The following is a 23,107-nucleotide window of genomic DNA, read 5'->3' on the forward strand; positions in this document are numbered from 1 at the left end:
CAAAGGAAGGGGCCAAACATACAACATTTTTTTTTAGGCTTTAATTTTTTAGATTCTTTGGTTGATGGTACTTAACCTTAATTGGGGAGGAGATGGTGTTTCTACCCTATCTCTCCTGTATTAACGTTTGTCCAAAATCTCGTTGGTAGCTTCCTCCTCCAGAATAGTAACTTTTCATGAGCTAAACAATAAGTTTGCTCTGCGCATGATAATTTCAAGGATATGTACAGGGTGTCCACAAGCCTAGGTACATACAAATAAAAAAAAAAAAAAATACAAAAACTCTAAAAAACTGAATTTCAATATCTGTAGATATATCAGAATAATCAGCTTATTATGCTGATTCCAATTATATAAGATTCGTCAAGTTACAGTACCCATCAAAAATTACAAGCCTGAAATTTGCCTTATTTTTGAAATAGTGGGAAAACGCTCAGTAAAATTCTAGGAATCACAATAGAAACGCTGTTGTGAAATCACAACAGCATATTCAACGTGCCAAAAAATCCTATTATTGTTTTTTCAAGCTCCTCAATACAAAAATGTCAAATAAAATATAAAATATTCTATGTATCCAAAATTTGTGGACATTCTGTATGTCATTCAAATTTAGCACCAGCAGAAGGGTTTTCACCATTAAAAACCAAAATATAATGAATATTGATCATAATTTCTGTAAATCTACTGTGTGGTTGGCCCATACAAATTTAATTGCATAATGAATTGTTTTTGCGTTTTGTATATAAACTTTTCTTTTATAGTTTTGGATGCTACATTCTATTCCATTATGATTTCAGCAAAACATGGCCATTCTGATGTCTCTATGACAAGTGATACTGAGCTTGATTTTAATAGTGCACTTGCTGAACTTGATAAAGGTCTGTTTGAATAAATATATATATTTTTGCCTGCTAACAAATGTGTTTATATCCCATAAAATAGAACAAAATAAAAATATTTATATAAAAAATGATAAGAATATAGGAATAAATATATTTAAAAAAATTGAATTATATATAAATATAATTTATGAAAAATATTATATAAAATAGATTTATATAACATTATTGTTATGTAATATTATTATAGGTATTAATTTGATATTTAGAATAATATTTTGTAAAGAAGTCAAACTTTTTTTTCACCTACTTGGAAAAATGGAAGTTTTATATAATTAGAATGAATGAAGTAAATATGCTTTAACCATGAATTCTTTACTAGGTTCTTCATGGTGTTAGTATTTGTTGCAGCTTGAATTGCACTTTTTGAACCAGTGCATAAGTTTTTCTTTTGTTAATTTTTCAGTACGTCCTTTTACCTAATGACGTGTAGTCCTGCATGGAGTAGTGGGGATATATTATTTTTTTCAAAAAGGAACTAAAATGCTCATCCAACAAGCTAATAGTCTGCTTTAGATCCATTTAAGAATAGTGGATTACACCTTATAGTCATTGTCCTTCACTGTAGGAAATCTAGACAACATCTATACAACATTTTTTCCTCCAAGGTAGAATTCAAATTCAAGAAAGCCTTGCTTTCCTCCCATGGTTTGGGGGGGGGCACTTTTGATTCACTGTGATTCAGCATTTTTGCTATTTTTATTATAATTATATAACTGTTAGAGATCTCTAGTGCTGATTCTATTCAAGTAGGCTAAGGTAACGACTAGGTATAACAACCTTTATTTGGCATTTTACTTTTTATGTCTAGTCTACTGCTATTAATTCACATATTTTGTCTTTTATGATGTATATTATGAAAAACTTCCTCTACCTATCTACCCTACTCTACCCTCACCCTGTACCTATCTTTTAATTAAGCTGCAAATGTCCATCCATTTTACGAAGTATACAGTGCTTGTTGCTTCTAGCATCTAAAACTATCTTGAAAACTTTAATTTTATAAAACCACATTTAATGTCTTTCATTTTTTATTTTACTTCCTATTCACACTTTCTTGACTCTTTTTATCTAATTTTCCACTTCACCTATAACTAGGAGGTAATATATCTATAATATCTACTTTTTGAACTTAATTTGCTGGGCTTTCTCAACATCACTGGCGTCAACATTTTTTCAAAACGGTAGGAATTTTATCATTCCTCCATGCATTGTATATTAGTGGTAATAGTCCCATTTCTACCTGAGACTTAGAGACACCTTTAACAAATTTTGGTAGTATATTATCAGGTCCTGGAGGTGAATTTGGTTTCTCATTATATTTGTCAATGATTATCTAGAAAAGAATTTGTTCTATGGCTCATAATTCTCTTGTATTCCTTGCTGATGGACTTTAATATCTGTATCCGTCTGTTTCTGAATGTTTGAATCTGTTTATCCAATCCCAGTTTCTAAGCTTATCTGCTGTGTCAACTTTTTGCTTTTCATCCATGAGAAATTGTTTTTGCATTTTGTTGTTCCACTGTTCATATTTATCAAGAACGTCGTTGCTTTTATGCCTTCTAATATCAAGTTCGTTTCTGAAGCTATTCTGTAATTTCTTATTAGCTTCCAGCACTGTTTTCTGGAGTTAAGTCTTATTTTTTCAATATTATTATGTAGATTTCGGTCCAAATTTTGCAAAATAAAAGTTTTTTGAAGGCTTTCTTCATTGTATGGAACTATTCTTTTGCCCGTTTCCATTATTTTCTATTGGGAAATTGGGAAATTTCAATTTTTATTGACAGTTCTATTTTTCCCTCCGTCATTGTCTTCAAATTAAATTCATCATCTACCCCAATAAGTAGGGCCTAGTTAACATTTTTAATGCTTAGTCTTTTCCTCTTTCTATAATGGAGACAGTAAGTTCCTGTGTACAAAAAGTTACGTGCCTGAGCAACTTCAAGCAAACATCTTTTGAAAAATACTTCTCTAAGGTATGTCATATAAAAGATCAGTCTAGTTTGTCATAAATAGAGGATATCTTAGTTTCATCGGTATCATGGCTCTGGAGATTTTTGAAACATAGTAAAGAACAAACCATGGCACATATCGGTCTTAGTTACCTACCTGATTCTCAGAAGTTCGTCTCTTACTATTCCAAATAAGAAAAAGCCATAGGCCTTTTCCTGTTTTTATTATAGTAAAGAACGAACTCTAGTCCATAGTATCAAACGTAAGGACGACCCAAACAACAAATTTTCCTTTCATTTCCGAGTTTTTTTTATATTGATTTAATAAAAGATGTCTGACAAAAGTGACGATCGTAATTTAGAATCATCTATTGATAACTGTTTCAAACCCAAATACTGTGGAAATAAGTGAGCCAAATTCCAGCAAGAGGTGGGATGTGATGTCATAAAGAAATTGACCGGAGGACTGAGCTTCTGCGGGCTCCACCTAAAGGAGTGTAACGACGGAGACAAAAAACAGAAAAATTTTTGCATGGCACTAGTGTGTTATTCGACTTTGGTGATGATATAGACTTCAACGAAAGTCACTTCGCACCCTACGTCAGTAGAAAAGAAGTTGAAAGTGGTGAAGAATATACAGAAAAGGTAAAAAAAAGTAATGAGTAGCAAATTTGGCTTTGATGTAGGTATCGACATCGAAGGTTGCGGAATTGCTGCTCATATTTCTCATGAAAATAAAAATGAGCTATCTTCGTCAAAAAGTGTAAAATATAAAACAAAACAGTTGGTCGAATATCATTTTCAACCAGCTGGCTCTTTTACAATTCCAAAAGAGATCAGAAAACTGAAAGAAAATCAACAAGGAAGCTATGAGAAGAAGACACAAAAGTGATGAAAAAAATTGGAATATTTAACCTCTGTAAAAGAAGAAATCAATATCTTTGATTGGCTAGGGTATCCCTCAGCAGATGACTTTTTGCGAGAAGTAAGAATTAATCCGCAGTTAGGAAAAATTATTTCGCGAGGAAGTGAAACTGTCAAAGTTTGAGATCTGATAAAAGAAGAATTTTCGGTCCAGGCTGACATACTAAGAGACGCCTGGAATTATAAGCGTTACCTTGGTAAGAGGCGCTGTAAAACATTCGGGACAGGGATGCACGGGGAATACTATGAACAAGCTTTGACACAGCAGTATCAGTCTTGAAATAACATTCATTCCATGATCAAATTGTTCGTGGTAGCGAACTGTATAGTTCGACCCGTCTCAATAGTAACCGAAACTCTAAAAAGCGGAATTTTGATACCAATATTTACATCAAAAGAATCAGATTTTTATTTTAAATATGTAAGTTTCATTAAGTTTAGTTACACCCATCAAAAGTTACGATCCTGAGGAAATATGCCCTATTTTCGAAAAAGGGCAAAACGCCCCCTAAAAGTCATAGAATCTTAATGGAAATCGCACCGTCAGATTCAGCGTATCAGAGAACCTTACTGTAGAGGTTTCAAGCTCCTATCTGCAAAAACATAGAATTTTGTATTTTTTGTCAGAAGAAAGCTCAGGGATGCATGTTTATTTACCTTTTTTTTAACAGGGGTGATTGTATCGACCCATTCGCCCTAAAATTTTGCAAGAAGGCTCATTCAAACGGCATTAAAAGTTCTAGTGTCTTTTTTAATAAAAAAACAAAAAAATTAAAATAGAATCACTTTAAAAAAAAACACCATTTTTATCACTTTTATCACTTGTCTTTTCATATTGTTCATAGGCAGCGCGATAGCGCTGCCTAAGTAAAGAACGATGTGGGCACAATGTTTATTTTTTTTTCTCTATACCCGGGCACTTCGTATCGAAGGAATTATCGTAGAAACTTCGAAAAGGGCTCATTCGATGGGATATTGGAGTGGATAGTGCCCTTTTTAATAGTCGAAAGTGATTGGAGGGCAACTAGCCCGCTTCCCACGCCTATCATTCCCCGAAACACATCCAATCAAAATTTTGAGATTGCCTTTTTGTTCAGCGTAGTTGACTTCCACATAGAAAATATTTTCTTGAGGAGAACAATCCCTCACAACCCTCGGGGCAAGGGTTTTAAGTTCTGCGCTGAGGGCATATAAGAACGATGTTGTCACAACGTATTATTTATTATTTTTTTCCTTTAGAGCAGGGCACTTTGTATCGAAGAATTTGTCGTGGAAACTTCGAAAAGGGCTCATTCAATTGGAAATTGAAGTGGCTTGTGCCCTTTTTAATAGTCGAAAGTGATTGGAAGGCAACTAACACCCCTTCCACACCCACCATTTCCCAAAACATATTCAATCAAAATTTTGAGATAGCCATTTCGTTTAGCGTATTTGATTTCCAGATAGAAATTAATATTTTGAGAACACTCTCCCACAGCCGTCAGGGCAAGGGTTGTAAGTTATTCCCTGGGGGTATTTAAGGTTTTTATAGAAGATGTTGTCGTAGAAACTTCAAAAAAGGCTCATTTGATTGGAAATTCAAAGGGATGGTGCCCTTTTTAATAGTCGAAAGTGATTGGAGGGCAACTAGCCCCCACCCCCACGCCCATTATTCCCCCAAACACATCCAATAAAAATTTTTAGATAACCATTTTGTTCAGCGTAGTTGATTTCCAGATAGAAAATATGTTTTTGAGGAGGACACTCCCCCACAACCCTCGGGGCAAGGGCTTTAATTTATGCCCTGAGGGCATATAAGAAGAATGTTGGCACAATGTATTATTTATTATTTTTTTCCTTTAGACCAGGGCACTTCGTATCGAAGAAGCTGTCGTAAAAACTTCGAAAAGGGCTCATTCAATTGGAAATTGAAGTGGCTTGTGTCCTTTTTAATAGTCGAAAGAGATTGGAAGGTTACAAACACCTCTTCCACGCCCACCATTTCCCAAAACACATCCAATCAAAATTTTGAGATAACCATTTTGTTCAGCATAGTTGATTTTTATATAGAAATTATGTTTTGAGGAGGACACTCCCCCACAGCCTTCAGGCAATTAGGTTTTAGAGGATGACTACCACCTCACTTCCCTCAGGGCAAGAGTTGTAAGTTAAGGCCCGGGGGCATATAAGGTTTTTATAGAGCGCGTTATCGTAAAAACCTCAAAAAGGGCTCATTCGATTAGAAATTGAAATGGCTAGTGCTCTTTTTAATAGTCGAAAGTAATTGGAAGGCAACTAACACCGCTTCCACGCCCACCATTTCCCCAAACACATTCAATCAAAATTTTGAGATAGCCATTTTGTTCCACACAGTTTAAAGTTAAGGAAATTATACCTTTGACCAGGACACTCCCCCCCCCCCACAGTCTTAATGGCAAGGGTGTATAAATTATGCCCTGGGGGCATATAAGTTTTTACTGAAATCTTTGTCGTAGAAACTTGAAAAAGGGCTCATTCGATTGGAAATTCAAAGTTCTAGTGCCATTTTTAATAGACAAAGTGATTTGAGGGAAACTAACCTCCCTCTCCCGCCCACCTTTCCCTCTAACACATCCAATCAAAATTTTTAGATAGCCATTTTGTTCAGCGTTGTTGATTTCCAGATAGAAATTATGTTTTTTAGGAGGACACTCCCCCACAGCCCTCAGGACAAGGGTTGTGAGTTATGCCCTAGGGATATATCAGTTTTTTTTGAACTCATTGTCGTAGAAAATTCAAAAAGGGCTCATTCGATTGGAAATTGAAATGGCTAGTGTCCTTTTTAATAGTCGAAAGTGATTGGAAGGCAACTAACATTCTTTGCACGCCCAGAATTTCCCCAAACATATCCAATCAAAATTTTGAGATAACCATTTTGTTCCGCGCAGTTCCGGAAAATATACCCTTGAGGGTGACCCCCCCCCCCACAGTCTTCAGTGCAACGGCTGTGTGCCCTGGGGACATATTAGGTTTTTATTGAAATCTTTGTTGTAGAAACTTGAAAAAGGGCTCATTCGATGGGAAATTCAAAGGTCTAGTGCCCTTTTCAATAGCCAAAAGTGATTTGAGGGCAACTAACCCCCCTGTCAGGCCCACCTTTCCCCAAACACATCCAATCAAAATTTTTAGATAACTATTTTGTTCAACGTAGTTGAAAGTTTTGGAAATTAGGTATTTAAGGATGACAACCCCCCCCCCCCTCCCACACAACCCTCAGGGCAATGGCTGTAAGTTATTTTCTGGGAGCATGTAAGGTTTTTATTGAAAGCGATGTTGTAAAAGCATCAAAAACGGCCCGTTCAATTGTAAATTGAAATGGCTAGTGTTCTTTTAATAGTCGAAATTGATTAAAGGGCAACTAAACCCCCTCTCACGCCCACCATCTTCCCAAACACATCCAATCAAAATTTTGAGATATCCATTTTGTTCAACGTAGTCGAAAGTTCAGGAAATTAGGCCTTTTCCCCAAACGAGTTCTAGTGCCCTTGGGGCATATATGGTTCTTATGGAAGGAATGCTCGTATAAAATTCAGAGAGGGCTCATTTGATTGGAAATTGAAAGTTCTAGTTTACTTTTTAAGCGTCAAAAGATATTGGAGGGTAACCAGCCCCCCAACCCTTTTTTCCCAAATGCCTTTCGTAAAAAATAGTTCAAAGATCACATAAAATAAAACATTATTTTATGTATACTTTTTTAACTTTTTTAACTTTAATAAATCAAATAATATTAACATTTTGATTAACAGAAATCAGTATATGTATATTAAACTGACAATGCATATTCCATTTGTATTTTTTTCAGTAAAGTGCAAATTATGTTCTGGCCTTGGGTAGGAATAGGGGCTTTGAACCCTACTTATGTTAATTTCTGCTCGTTTTGAGTTTGACTCGGTTATTTATTGTAATTTCTGTCCGTTTTGGGTTTCATTTATTTATTGATGCTGATTTGTGGTAGTTTCACGCTTGGTAGATTATTCGATTTTATTTTTGCTCATTTTTTGTTTAATGGAGTTCTTTACTTTTCTTTGAAAAACTTATTTTGTGCAAAAAGGTTTTTTAATTAATTTCTGTTCTTTTTATATTGACCTAGTCTTTTCAATGAAAAAGAAAATAACAGTTTAAATCTGTTCTTTTTATTAAGACTTTATAGTTTGGCCTGCTATTTGTATGCTGGAGAAAATTTTTCAGCAATTTTTAACAACATGCACCCACTTAAAAATCTGGACACAAATAGTAGTATTTAATTTAGTTTCATGCCTCCTCTAGTTAATCTGAAATAGTAAACTTGATACCATTCGCAAAAAAATCTGTTTACTTTCTTTGATAGCTTGCATACACTTACGCTATTTTGATTTGGTTAAATTTTAAGAGCAGAAGCAGCCCCGAAAGTTTGAATATAATGCCCTCAATCGTTCTTGGAATACTGCTGCGATGCCTTATTGGGAATTAGTATTATCACAGTGCATTTCGATTTTAATCTTAACTTAGAACCTTTGCCCTGGGGACTCTGGGGGGTTTGTCATCCTTAAATACACAATTTTTAGAACTTTCAACTACGTTGAAGAAAATGGCTATCTCTAAATTTTGATTGAATGTGTTTGGAGAAATGGTAGGCATGAGAGGGGGGTCAGTTACTCTCCACTCACTTTCAAATATTAAAAAGGGCCTTTTCAATTTCCAAACAGATGAGCCGTTTTTGAATTTTTTACAAAAACTTTCTGTATAAACTTTAAAGGCCCGCAGGGCATAACTTAAAATCCATGCACTAAGGACTCTGAGGGGGTTATTATCCCAAATGGCCTAACGTTTATAACAACCTATTGTGTTGACTAAACTAGATATCTCAAAGTTTTGATTGAGTATATTATAAAACATGGTGGGCGTGAATGGGGCGTTAGTTGCCGTCCAGACACTTTCAGCTATTAAAAAGGTCACTAACCCTTTCAGTCTCTTATTTAATCAGCAGTTTTTGATGTTTTTACAACATCGCTTTCAACAACAGAATTTTCAGTCGAATGAGCGTTTTTTAAAGTTTCTACGACAATGCCTACTATAAAAACCTTATATGCCCCCAGGGCATAACTGACAACCCTTGCCCTGAAGGCTGTGGGGGAGTGTCCTCCTCAAAAAAATAATTTCTATCTGGAAATCAACTACACTGAACAAAATGGCTATATCAAAATTTTGATTGTATATGTTTCGGGAAATGGTGGGCGTGGAAGGGGTGTTAGTTGCCTTTCAATCACTTTCGACTGTTAAAAAGGACACACGCCACTCCAATTTCCAATTGAATGAAACCTTTTCGAAGTTTCTACGACAATTTCTTCGATACGAAGTGCCCTGCTCTAAAGAAGAAGAAAAAAAAATATGAGACATTGTGCCAACATCGTTCTTAAATGCCCTCAGGCCATAACTTGAAACTCTTGCCCCGACGGTTGTGGGGGAGTGTCCTCCTCAAAAACATATTTTCTACATGGAAATGAACTACGCTGAACAAAATGGCTATCGCAAAATTGTGATTGGATGGGTTTGGAGGAATGATGGGCTTGAGGGGGGTCTAATTGCCCTCCAATCACTTTCGACTATTAAAAAGGGCACTATCCACTCCAATTTCCAATCGAATGAGCCCTTGTGCCTGGGTATGGAGGAAAAAAAAACATTGTACCCACATCGTTCTTTACTTAGGCAGCGCTATCGCGCTGCATATGAACAATATGAAAAGATAAGTGATAAAAGTGAAGACAAGTGATAAAAGTGATGACAAGTGATAAAAGTGACAAAAATGCTGTTTTTTGAAAAAGTGATTCTATTTTGATTTTTTTGTTTTTTGATTAAAAAGGCACTACAACTTTTAATTTTCGTTTGAATGAGCCCTCGTGCAACGTTTTAGGACCACTGGGTCGATACAATCACCCCTGGTAGAAAAGGCAAATAAACACGCATCCGTGATCTTTCTTCTGACAAAAAACACAAAATTCTACGTTTTTGCAGATAGGAGCTTGAAACCTCTACAGGAAGGTTTGCTGATACGCTGAATCTGATGGTGTGGTTTTCATTAAGATTCTATGACTTTTAGGGGGTGTTTTTTCCCTTTTTCAAAAATAGGGCAAACTTTCTTAGGCTCGTAACTTGATGGGTATAACTAAACTTGATGAAACTTACATATTTAAGATCAGAATAAAATCCGATTCTTTTGATTTATATATTGGTATCAAAATTGGTATCCGTTTTTTAGAGTTTCGGTTACTATTGAGACGGGTTGCTCTTACTATACAGTTCGTTCCCACGAACAGTTTGATCATGGAATGAATGCTATTTCAAGACTGATACTACTGTGTCAAAGATTGTTCATAGTATTGCTCGTGAATCCCTGTCCCAAATGTTTTACAGCGTCGGCTAAATGTTCGAAAATTTGTGTTGTTTGGGTCGTCCTCGCGTTTGATACTATGGACTAGAGTTTGTTCTATTATTATTATTTGGAATAGTAAGAGATGAAATTCTGAGCAGCTAACTAAGACCAATATGTGCCATAGCTCGTTCTTTACTAGGTTTCAAAAATCTCCACAGCCGTGATACCGATGAAACTAAGATAACCCGTATTTATGACTAACTAGACTGATCTTTTATATAACATACCGTAGAGAAACAACTTTCAAAAGATGTTAGTTTAAAGTTATATTGTCAATAAATTATTTCAGTTAACATGGGAAAGTCGTTCTTTAATGTAATTGTAGTTTACTTATACCACCATAAAGGTTTTTACCGTAATTCCTTCTTTTCAAAATTAAATTAATTACTATGGGTTAGAGTTCATTCTTTACCACAACCTAGCTACCACTGCAACCTGGATCTTCACTAGAATATTTATCATTTACTATAGGCAACAGTTCGTCCTTTAATATTATGACTATTATCATTTATGATGTTCTATATCGGTCCTTTATGTAATCATACATATAATTACATATTTAAATATTTTAATTTCTATTGGTTATAATTTGCTCTTTAATATAAATACTATAAAAATTGATTTTTTTTATTTTTACGTAACGTCACACATTACGTTATATATGGTTATTAGAACACAATCGGTGTTAGATCTTACGTCACGTCACTTATTACTTCATATATGGTTATGATTTCTTAAAAAACCAACTATCTTTGAAAATATGAAAAGACATCTAAAATGCAGTTTTTTTTTAAGTGATTTTATTTTTATTTTTTTTGTTTTTAATTAAAAAGGGCACTATAAATTTTAATTTTTGTTCAAATAAACCCTTTCGCAAAATTCTAGGACCTCTGGGTCGATACGATCACCCCTGGAAAAAAAGGCAAATAAACACACATTCGTGATCTTTCTTCTGGCAAAAAATACAAAATTCCACATTTTTGCAGATAGGAGCTTGAAACCTCTACAGTAAGGTTCTCTGATACGCTGAATGTGATAGTGTGATTTTCATTAAGATTCTATAACTTTTAGGGGGTGTTTTCCCCTTTTTTTGAAAAGAGGGCAAAATTTCTCAGGCGCGTAACATTTCGTACACAGGAACAGGGATAGAACTCAACCCTGCTGAACAAACTTAACTTAAAACAAACAAACTTAAAACTTACTGTCTCCGTTATAGAAAGAGGAAAAGATTAAGCATTAAAAATGTTAACTAGGCCCTAATTATTGGGATAGATGATGAATTTAATTTGAAGACAATGACAGAGGAAAAAATAGAACTGTCAAGAAAAATTGAAATGTTCCAATTGAAAATAATGGAAATGGGCTAGAGAATAGTTTCATGCAATGAAGAAAGCCTTCAAAAAAATTTTATTTTGCAAAATTTGGACAGAAATCTACATAATAATATTGAAAAAATACGACTTAACTCCAGAAAACAGTGCTGGAAGCCCATATGAAATTACAGAGTAGCTTCAGAAACAAACTTGATATTAGAAGGCATAAAAGCATAAAGGTTCCTGATAAATATGAACAGGGGAACAACACAAAGCAGAAACAATTTCTCATGGATGAACAACAAAAAGTCGACACAGCTCAGAAACTGCGATTGGATAAACAGATTAAAATATTCAAAAACAGAGGGAGACAGATATGAAAGTCCATCAGCAAGGAATACAAGAGAATTATGAGCCATAGAACAAATTCTTTTCTAGATAATCATTGACAAATATAAGGAGAAACCAAATTCACCTCCAGGACCTGATAATATATACCAAAATTTGTTAAAGGTGTCTCCAAGTCTCATGTAGAAATGGGACTATTACCATTAATATACAATAGATAGATAGATAGATAGTTTATTTTAGCCCACCAATAAAACAAAAACATGGCGGAGTAAGGGAAAAACAAAAGAAAAAAAAACATTACTTCAAAAATAAACGATTAAATTATATACACTATATACATTCACAGCTCGTACATGACGTGCAACGGAAGGAAATCGTAAAGGTGCTCCAGTGCACCTTTTCTAGCATTGGTTTCATGCGTTACCACAACTTCACGAGGCTCTGGAATAAGATACTTGTCCAAGAGAAATGTATTTCTCTCGAACAGTGGTACTCGTAACAGAAATTTTAAATATATGCAGAACGCAGATATAGCCTTTAGTCACTCTGTTTCCGTAAACCATTCCCATACAGGGGACAGGTAAAGAATATGTGGGAGTGCCACCGCTCTATATAGCCTCGCCAGAATTTGCCGATTGTATGAATACTTCAGGGGAGCCAGTTTAGCGTAGCTAATTCGTAGGTTTGACATAAGGGTGTCAAGGCAAAAAATTCTAGTTGCTTTCTTATCTCGACCCTACAAAAGACCTAAGTATATAAGCGACGAAGACAGTGCAATAGCAGCGTTGTCTATTGAAACAGTTGGTTCTGGTGCATCCCATTTCGTTGAGTTGAAAACCAGAAAGTCAGTTTTCTTACCATTAATTTGCAGACCAATAGCTCTATAGCCAGATACAAGCTTATCTAAATTATCCTGCAATAGACTCAGAGAAAAACTCAACATAAGTAAATCATCGGCATAGCTTATTAGACTCAGATCACAAAGATCAAGGCTAAGCCCACCAGAGATTTGTTTTGTAACCTTAGAAGTCAAAGTGTTAAATAATATCAGACTTAGAACTGAGCCTTGTCGAAGCCATCTATTTAGTTTAACTGGCGCACTAAGTCTTCAAGGCTGAATTTCACTCTTATATAGCTATTAGAGTACCAACAGGATAACATAGCCACTATATGGGTGTTCAAACCAGCATCTAGCAGGGTCTGGAAGACGGCGGACTGGATGACTGACTCAAATGCAGAAGAAATATCGACACTACATACATACACGGACAACCCGAGTAGTTCAGCCTTAGCAAGAATACGCTTTAGAAGTCTATGGTCAAAAGCGCAGCTGAGATATTTTCGAAATCCAAACTGTCTGTGGTCTATAACACATTTCGATGCAATTTCGCTAAGAACTAATCTTTCCAACACTTTGCTCAGCGTACTTGAGACAGTAATAGGCCTATAGCCTCCACACTCATTCGCTTATTTTCCTTTCTTGAGGATATTTGTAACAACCCCGGTACAGAACGAGTTAGGAACGGTCGCACTATCTATACACATCTGAAAGAGTAGTTGCATATGCTGAAGCAAAAGCGGGGAACCATTGCGTAGATGATTACCACTAACACCATCAAGACCGGGAGCCTTATTACCCTTTAACTGGCTAACAGCCCTTGAAACATTATTTTTAGAAACCACAAAATAATTTCTCTGTTTCAGAAGCGAATCAAGACGTGATTTTAACGATTCATCATATTCTTTTTTCAAAGGAATATTTTTTGACCCGAAAACCTTCGAGTAATGTTCTAACCACTGTTCTTCAGGTACTGTGGCACAATGCTTTGGCTGTACTCTACTACTTGGAAACTTTTTCCACATATTTTGCGGGTCGTGGATAGCCTCTTTCGAAGCAGTTTCTGCTTCCTCCACTTTAAGCTCATCCACACATGCTTTGTATTCTCTGTTTGTTTTACGAAAGAGATTGAAAACAGTACCTGACCTAGGCTTGCCAGATTCGCGCCACACTGAGTACCACATCTTAGACCTCCTTTTAGCATGATTCACGTAAGGATGGTCGCTCCATCCCCTTTTCCTAGTACCTTTCTTAATAACTGCACTAGGTACAGATGCAGACTAAGCAACTTTTAGTGCGTGGGTGATTTCAGCACAATATGTGTTGAGTGCGATTTTTTCATCACACCCATTGACCAGAAGCTGAAATGGAACTTTTATTTTGCCTAAAATTTCGTCACAGGTCGATTGATACAGATCAATATTAATGTTTTTCCACTCGCGTCTTTCTATGTAACCTCGATTTCTTGATTTCACTGAGCGACTAAAAGGAACACGGAATTTGAGACCGAGATGGTCACTTGCTGTATGCTCTGAATCCACCTGTATAGGCTAGGGGATAGTGAAGTTTGAAAAGACGTGATCAATATTGCTTGTGCTTCCTGAGTTGTGAATGAACGTAAAGTTTTGATCTTTAGTGTAAAGAGTACATTCACTCGGAATACATGTCACAAGAACGTCTTGTAACTTTCTTTTCAAGAGAGGGTCACACTGGAAGTCACCGCAGACTAAAATCCGCGAATTCCCCAGTTTGCGGAGCAGTCTTCCGAGTCGACCACAAGCCTCGGCATACCGTTTTTCACTGAGATCCGTGTTCATGTTAGTTGGTAGGTAGACATTGACCAGCGTGAAAGTACTGGGGCCAGGGAACTCGACTGCTAGGTAGAAATCGCACGACTCAAGTTTAGGACAGTCGATACTGTCGTCAACCAATATCGCAAGTCCGCCACTAGGGCGGTCCCTTGCACTGGAGCGCTTAGCCTCATGAATGAAAGCCCAGCAAATTAAGTTCAAAAAGTAGATATTATAGATATATTACCTCCCAGTTATAGGTGAAGTGAAAAATTAGATAAAAAGAGTCAAGAAAGTGTGAATAGAAAGTAAAAAAAAAACTGAAAGACATTAAATGTGGTTTTATAAAATTAAAGTTTTCAAGATAGTTTTAGGTGCTAGAAGCAACAAGCACTGTACACTTCGTAAAATAGATGGACATTAGCAGCTTAATTAGAAGATAGGTACAGGGTGAGGGTAGAGTAGGGTAGATAGGTAGAGGGTGTTTTTAATAATATACATCACAAAAGACAAAATATGTGAATTAATAGCAGTTGGCTAAACATATAAAAAGTGAAATGCCAACTAAAGGTTGTTATACCTAGTCCTTACCTTAGCCTACTTATATAGAATCAGCACTAGAGATCTCTAAGTTATGGAATTATAATAAAAATAGCAAAAATGCTGAATCACAGCGAATCAAAAGTACCCCCCCCCCAACCATGGGAGGAAAGCAATGCCTTCTTGAATTTTTGAATAGGGCGAGAGGAGGGAGCTGGCTCCCCTGCCAACTTTCTTCAACATCGACCTCAACATACCATGGAAGTTTAATTTTAATATACTTGGCCGTTCCTTTGACACAGCGGGTGCGCCCTTCTGAAATCTAACATGCAAATAGTGTGTTTTCTTTGTGTTCTAAAATCCTCTCAACATTTTCTTACAGTTTCACCTTAATGCTTTAACAGTTTTAGAGACCTAGGATCAAATATGCCCTCCCTTTCCCAGTAAAAAACCTTTTATTTTAACAATGGACAACTGGCCTAACTTACAACTCTTGTCCCAGGGGCTTTGAGGGTTATTTCATCCACGGAGGTATTTTTATTTGACCTTTAGACTAATTATAAACAAGATGGTTCTTTCAAAACTTTGATCGTTTTTTGGGGAGAAGGTCAGCTATCAAACACGCTCTCTTCTCCCAACAACCGGCATTACTGTATATGCAAAAACAGGAACACTTGCAAAATTGACAAGCCCTGTCCCAGGGGCTGTAGGGGGTTATAGGAGGCTTAGTTATTTGAACTTTAGAGTATTTTGAACAAGGCGGATGCCTTGGAGGGGGGTTGGTTGCCCTCCAACCACTTATAAAACCCCCTTCAAGTTTCAACCTGCCCTGTAAGTTTCAACTTAAAACTTTCAGTCGTTCTTAAGATTCAGCAGATAAGTCATTTTGAGAAATTAAAATTCTATGACTTTTAGAGGATATTTCCCCTTTTTTTGAAAATAAAGCAAATTTTCTCAGGCTGGTAACTTTTGATGGATATGAGTAAACTTGATGAAATTTATATATTTAAAATCAGCCTAAAAATCCATTTTTTTATGTATCTAGTGGTATGAAAATTCCGTTTTTAGAGTTTTGATTACTATTTAGACGAGTCGTTCTTACTATACAGTTCGTTATAACGAACTTTTTGATGGGGAACACTAGAGCGTTGCTTCTGAAAATATCAAAACAAGAATAATTTTTCAATTAAAATATCAATATATCAAAAAGTTTTTTTTTTCAAATATAGGAGGGTAGTATTGAAAGCTCTGCTGCCCTCTTCCAATTGTTGCCACTGCTAAACATGGGCGCTGGCAGGGGGGGCATAGCCCCCCTTGGAAATTTGGGACTATAAAGTAATTATAAGGAAACCAAAAGCAAAATAGCAGAATATGTAAAAACCGTAGAAGAAATTTGTGTTGCCCCATTGTTGACTGCCTGCCAATAGATTTTGATCCTTTAATGAAAGTGTAAGAGCCTAACAATTGATAACATTCGATCAAAAAGTAAATTTTTTATGGTGATCCTAAATATGTGTTCGTTTATTAGTAATTGGTGCTGTTATTCGTACGCAAGGAAGCTCGTATCATAGGCAGCGCGCTAGCGCTGTCTAAGTAAAGAACGTTGTGGGTACAATGTGTTTTTTTTCTCCATACCCGGGCACTTCGTATCGAAGGAGTTGTCGTAGAAATTTCGAAAAGGGCTCATTCGATTACAAATTGGAGTGGCTAGTGCCCTTTTTAATAGTCGAAAGTGATTGGAGGCCAACTAGCCCCACCCCTCACGCCCATCATTCCCCCAAACACAGCCAATAAAATTTTGAGATAGCCATTTTGTTCAGCGTAGTTGATTGTCAGATAGAAAATATCTTTTTGAGGAGGACACTCCCCCACAACCCTCGGGGCAAGGGTTTTAAGTTATGCCCTTGGGGGCATATAAGGTTTTTATAGAAGGCGTTGTTCTAGAAACTTTAAAAAAGGCTCATTACGATTGGAAATTCAAAGGGCTACTGCCCTTTTTAACAGTCGAAAGTGATTGGAGGGTAACTAGCCCCCCCCCACGCCCATTATTCTCTCAAACTCATACAATAAGAATTATGAGATTGCTAATTCTTTCATCGGAGATCATTTCCACATAGAAAATTTGTTGTTGAGAAGGACTCTCCCCTATAAATCTCGAGGCAAGGGTCTTAAGCTATGCTATGGGAGCTTATAAGGTTTTCATAGAAAGTTTTGTCGTAGAAACTTCAAAAAGGCTCATTCGATTGGAAATTCAAAGGGCTAGTGCCCTTTTTAATAATTGAAAGTGATTGGAGGGCAACTAGCCCCCCCCCCACGCTCATCATTCCGCCAAACACCTCCACTCAAATGTTCTGGATTTTTATTTTGTTCGGTGTAGTTGATTTTCAGATAGAAAGTATCTTCTCGTGATGGCCACTCCCCCACAAACCTCGGGGCAAGGGTTTCAAGTGCGGGACTGGGGGCATTTCAGGTTTTTATAGACGGCATTAACAAAGACATTTCAAAACAGGTGCGTTCGTTTGGAAATTCTGAGGGTTCATGCTCGCGTTAATAGTCGAAAGTGATTGGAGGGTAATTAGCCCCCCCCCACGCCAATCATTCCCCCAAATACATCCAATCAAAATTTTTAGATAGCCATTTTGTTCAGCGTAGTTGATTTCCAGATAGAAAATATCTTTTTGAGTCCCCCAAAACCCTCAGGGCAAGGATATTAAGTTATGCTCTTGGGGCGTATAAGGTTTTTAATGACGGTGTTGGCCTAAAGAATTAAAAAAGGACTCATTCAATTGTAAACTCAAAGGGCTAGTGCCGTGTACGAGAGTCAAAAGTGGTTAGACGGCAACTCACCTCCCTCCCGCGCCCCGCAGTCCCCCAAGCACATCCAATTAAAATTGTGAGATAGCCATTTTGTTCAGTGTAGTTGATTTCCAGATACAAAATATGTTTTTGAGGAGAACACTCTCCTACAACCCTCGGGGCAAAGGTTTTGAGTTATGCCCTGGGGGCATATAAGGTTTTTATAGAAGGCGTTGTCGTAGAAACTTCAAGACAGGCTCATTCGATTGGAAATTCAAAGGGCTAGTACCCTTTTTAATATTCGTAAGTGATTGGAGGGCAACTAGCCCCCCACCCCCCGCATTCCCCCAAACACATCCAATCAAAATTTTGAGATAGCCATTTTGTTCACCGTAGTTGTTTTCCAGACAGAAAATATGTTTTTGAGGAGGACACTCCCCCACAACCCTCGGGGCAAGGGTTTTAAGTTATGGCCTGGGGGCATATACGGTTTTTATAGAAGGTGTTGTCATAGAAACTTGACGCTAGCGCTGCCTAAGTAAAGAACGATGTAGGCACAATGTGTTGTTTTTTTTTTCTCCATACCCGGGCACTTCGTATCGAAGGAGTTGTCTTAGAAACTTCGAAAAGGGCTCATTCGATTGCAAATTGGAGTGGCTTGTGCCCTTTTTAATAGTCGAAAGTGATTGGAGGGCAACTAGCCCCCCCCCCCTCACGCCCACCATTCCCCTAAATACATCCAATCAAAATTTTGAGATAGACATTTTGTTCAGCGTAGATGATTTCCAGATAGTAAATATGTTTTTGAGGAGGACACTCCCCCACAACCCTCTGGGCAAGGGTTTTAAGTTAAGCCCTGGGGGCATATAAGGTTTCTATAGAAGGCGTTGCCGTAGAAACTTCAAAAGAGGCTCATTCGATTGGAAATTCAAAGGGCTGGTTCCATCAGTAAGAGTCGAAAGTGATTGGAGGGCAACTAGCCCCCCCCACGCCCATCATTTCCCCAAACAGATCCAATCAAAATTTTCAGATAACCATGTTGTTCAGCGTAGTTGATTTCCAGATAGAAAATATGTTTTTGAGGAGGACACTCCCCCACAACCCTCGGGGCAAGGGTTTTAAGTTATGTCCTGGGGACATTTAAGGTTTTTATAGAAGACGTTGTCGTAGAAACTTCAAAAAAGGCTCATTCGATTGAAAATTCAAAGAGCTAGTGCCCTTTTTAATAGTCGAAAGTGATTGGAGGGCAACTAGCCCCCCCCCCCACGCCCATCATTCCCCCAAACACATCCAACAAAATTTTGAGATAGCCATTTTGTTCAGCGCAGTTGATTTACGCATAGAAAATATGTTTTTGAGGATTATACTCCGCCACAGCCCTTAGGGCACGGGTTTTAAGTTATGCCTTGGGGGCATATTAGGTTTTTATAGAATACGTTGTCGTAGAAACTTCAGAAAAGGGCTCATTCGATTTGAAATTCAAAGAGCTAGTGCCCTTTTTAACAGTCGAAAGTAATTAGTAGTATTTTTTGTTTCTGTTGTTGTTTAGACCAGGGCACTTCGTATTAAAGGGGTTACCTCGAGAACTTCGAAAGGGGCTCATTCGATTGAAAATAGAAAGGGCTGATGCCCTTTTTAATAGTCGAAAGTGATTGGAGGGCTTGTTTTTACTTTTATAACTTTAATAAATCAAATAATATTAAGATTTTGATTACTAAATATCAGTATATATATATATATATATATATATATATATATATATATATATATATATATATATATATATATATATATATATATATATATATATATATATATATATATATATATATATATATATATATATATATATATATATATATATATATATATATATATATATATATATATATATATATATATATATTAAACTGACAATGCATATTCATTTGTGTTTTTTTTTGTAAAATGCAAATTATGATCTGGCCATGGGAAGGCATAGAGGTTTTGAGCCCAACTTATGTTACTCTCTGCTCGTTTTGACTTTGACTCGGTTATTTATCGTAATTTTTGTTCGTTTTAGGTTTCATTTATTTATCGATGCTGATTTGTGGTAGTTTCGAGCTTGGTAGATTATTTGATTTTATTTTTGTTCATTTTTTGTTTAATGGAGTTCATTACTTTTCTTTGAAAAACTTATTTTGTGGAAAAAGTTTTTTTTAATTAATAATTAAAGAAAACACAAGGAAAAAACTTAATAAGGGGCAATTTCCGTAAAAATTTGCCGTCAAGTTTTGCTTGCATTGCCAGAGTACCATGAGCTGATATAAGAAGCCACTATAAATCAGAAATGTTTCCCCTGAACGGAATGTTGGGAAATTTCGCATTTCCCCCCTGAACGGATATGTTTTTTGTGTTTTATTGTCATTTATTTATTTTTCGAGGAGCCATTGTTTTTATCTAGTTGTCGCTTTGAAAAGATTTAATTTTTCACAGTTATGAAGCATAAAGGTGTCAAATATATTGGTTTTTGGTATTCAAAACTAAATAAAAAATATTAAATTAATTTTTTTTTTGATTTTTTAAACTTAGTTTTAATGTTTTGTTACATAAAGGATCGATAAAGTTCATCATATTACTGCTAAGGGTTGTGGTTCGTCCTTTAATAGGTTGCAGCTACCCCTTCAACCATAATGGTTGTAATCTGTGATTGTGATTGTCACCCATCATTTTGTTTGCAAAATCATGATATGTTTGATAATATCTTGTTCAATATATCATACTAGACCAGATAGAATGGATGCCACTAGACTTTTACTTCACGAAAATTTCACATCGGTGACAGAAAGATACAATAGTTCCGTTGCGTAGTATCTTATTTATCATTTTAACTCCTGCTTTTATTGCTTGACGTTTTCTATGTCTCTTTATATTTCGATTTGTAATAGTGCTTGTTACTTTGGTTGTTTGTTGTTGCTGAATTTTTTGTGTTGTGCTATGCTATTTAACTGGTTTATTGTTCATGTTGACTCTAGGCTACTGTAGTGAGTAAACATATTCTATTCTATTTCATTCTTCTAGGCTTAAGGTCAGTGAAGCCAGGTGAACAATGTGAAGCTATTGTGAAGTTCCCTGCGCTCTTTGAAAAGTATCCATTCCCCATTCTGGTAAATGCCTCGTTTCTGAAACTAGCAGAAGTTTTTCGAAATGGGTAATTTATTTTTCTATTTGTGTTTCTTTTTTTGTATCTATTTGTCAGGGCTTTCTTAATTTTTTTTCTTGTGAACTATTTTTTATTTAGTTGATAGAGGCTGATCCACACGAAGCTAGCACATTTTGTTTTTGCAAAGCTATGGTTGGTTAAAATAATTCTTTTGGCATAACCAACACTCAGCCCTTTCGGGTTACATTGCCACTCAAACTCAATACCTAGCACGAATAGTAGAATGTATTTGGGGATATCACAAACTCAGTGAGAGCTGAATGCACAGCTGTAACCATAATCTCTGTTCAACACATTACTACAGCAATTACTGACAAAGCATCACAGGACCAACCTGCCTGAGCACAGCTGCGCAAGCTCTAGATAAATTGCGCTAGCTCTGAACGCAATTTCGCAAACTCCCCCTACACCTAAAATGTTTAGGTTTTCACTCATTAGTTCCTTTGCTGCAATTCATGCTTTCCTCAAATCCATTCTTGTGAAACCTTCCCACCCTATTAAAGAACACCCTGCTTTTAGTTTAGCCTAAGGTACATGGCCAAAAAGCATGATTTTGTGCCATCATATATATGCCCTTTTTCCTGTCGAAACGTCCCTATTCGGCATATTCCACTGTTTCCATTATTTCATATTTTGTTGAGTGTTAATAGTTGATTTTCTCACTAAATTATCTGTAAGACGCCAAATGAAAACTAGGCATAGTTTGATTTAGCCTTTCGGTCGACACGATGAACAATTTCGTCATTTAAGTTGATGCTTCGCAGTTGTTTGATTCATCAAATGTTGACGTCATGTCGACTTTTTTGCCGTTTGTTTACTACAAAAAAGGCATATATTATGGCACATCATATATGCCATAATATGACGCCATCAGTGAAAAAATATACTCATAAAAGTAAATAAAAACAAACTTGATAAGAAAGTAACAAAACGTTCAAATAAAACCCAGAAGTAAATAACTGACCCTTGAAATGAATATAGGTGCTTGTTAAGAATCCGGCAAACACACGAAAAGTGAAGTGTGACTAATGCTAATGAAATAAAACAAAATAGGATGAAAATATAATAGTTTGTGAACAAATTTGGGCTATATATTTGCACATTGGGGAGGGGGGGGGGGGGGTGTAGCAGAGTATATATTAAATAAAACATAGATACCTTTTTTTGCTCCTTCAACCCCAAAAAACTAAATTTTAAATCTTTTTCCGGAGTGAGCAATACCTCAACCTGTTTTTCATAAAGCATCTTTGAGATTTCGATGCGGTCTTTCTCGCGTGTTTACCCGATTCATAACAAGTACCTGAATATCTTTCACTTGAGACTGATAAAAACAAAGACATCAAAACTATTAATCACCTTCTGAAATGGATTAGTAAAAAAAAAAAAAATCCGAAAAACATTTTTCTATAAAAACTGAAGATCCTGAAACCTAAGACAAGCATAAATAAAGTCCTTTAATATTTCAAAATTAAAACAACCATATATTAATGGTTGTGGATAAATTAAATTCACAACAAACACAGATTAGAATTAATAATCATATTAAACGTAAAGATAACAGACACTGTTAAAGATGAATAAATGAATCCCAAAACGGATAGAAATTGAAATGAACAATCAGTTCAAATGCAAAACGAAAACAACTGCTACAAATAGGCAGGAGCAGGACTACTGCCTTCCTCCTGCCCAAAAGCTTCTAAAGGATATTGTGTTATTTACGTTTTACTGAAAACTATACTTATTCTGAACAATGTAGTTTAATGTTTAAAAAAAATAAACGAAATAAAATAAAATTGCAATAAGAATAATCAAGATGACTGGAAAAAACTAACAAAAATAAACATTATGTTCAGAGAATAATGATATAAATTCCTGGTAATCTCAACAGTACAAGATTTTGTTTGACAGAAAATAAAAAATTTTCATTTTAGAACTACGAACGAAAGATCCTTAAGATGCTTTGGGTTTTCAGTGAAACGCAAATGACAGAATAGCCTCTAGAAGGTCGAGGGTGCAGGGGAGGGGGAATAGCCCTGCTTCTGTTGGTAGTAATTTCGAATTGTTTCAACTTTTGA

At 36.0% G+C, this 23,107-nt stretch overlaps 1 protein-coding gene across 1 annotated transcript in view; it reads left to right on the forward strand.

Annotated features, from left to right (window-relative positions):
* Positions 1-21,093, forward strand: part of LOC148943255 (integrator complex subunit 7-like) — a 48,401-nt gene extending 27,308 nt beyond the window's left edge. The window contains exons 2-3 of the mRNA XM_089101613.1: positions 762-878; positions 20,891-21,093. Of these exons, the coding sequence (XP_088957739.1) occupies positions 788-878; positions 20,891-21,024 (225 nt within the window). The 5' untranslated portion in view covers positions 762-787 and the 3' untranslated portion in view covers positions 21,025-21,093. The remainder of the gene's footprint in view (positions 1-761; positions 879-20,890) is intronic.
* Positions 21,094-23,107: the final 2,014 nt, after the last annotated feature.

This window comes from Artemia sp. Qi Xiang Cuo, chromosome 15 (assembly GCF_049724085.1).
Source record: "Artemia sp. Qi Xiang Cuo chromosome 15, ASM4972408v1, whole genome shotgun sequence".
Lineage (NCBI taxonomy): Eukaryota > Metazoa > Arthropoda > Branchiopoda > Anostraca > Artemiidae > Artemia > Artemia sp. Qi Xiang Cuo.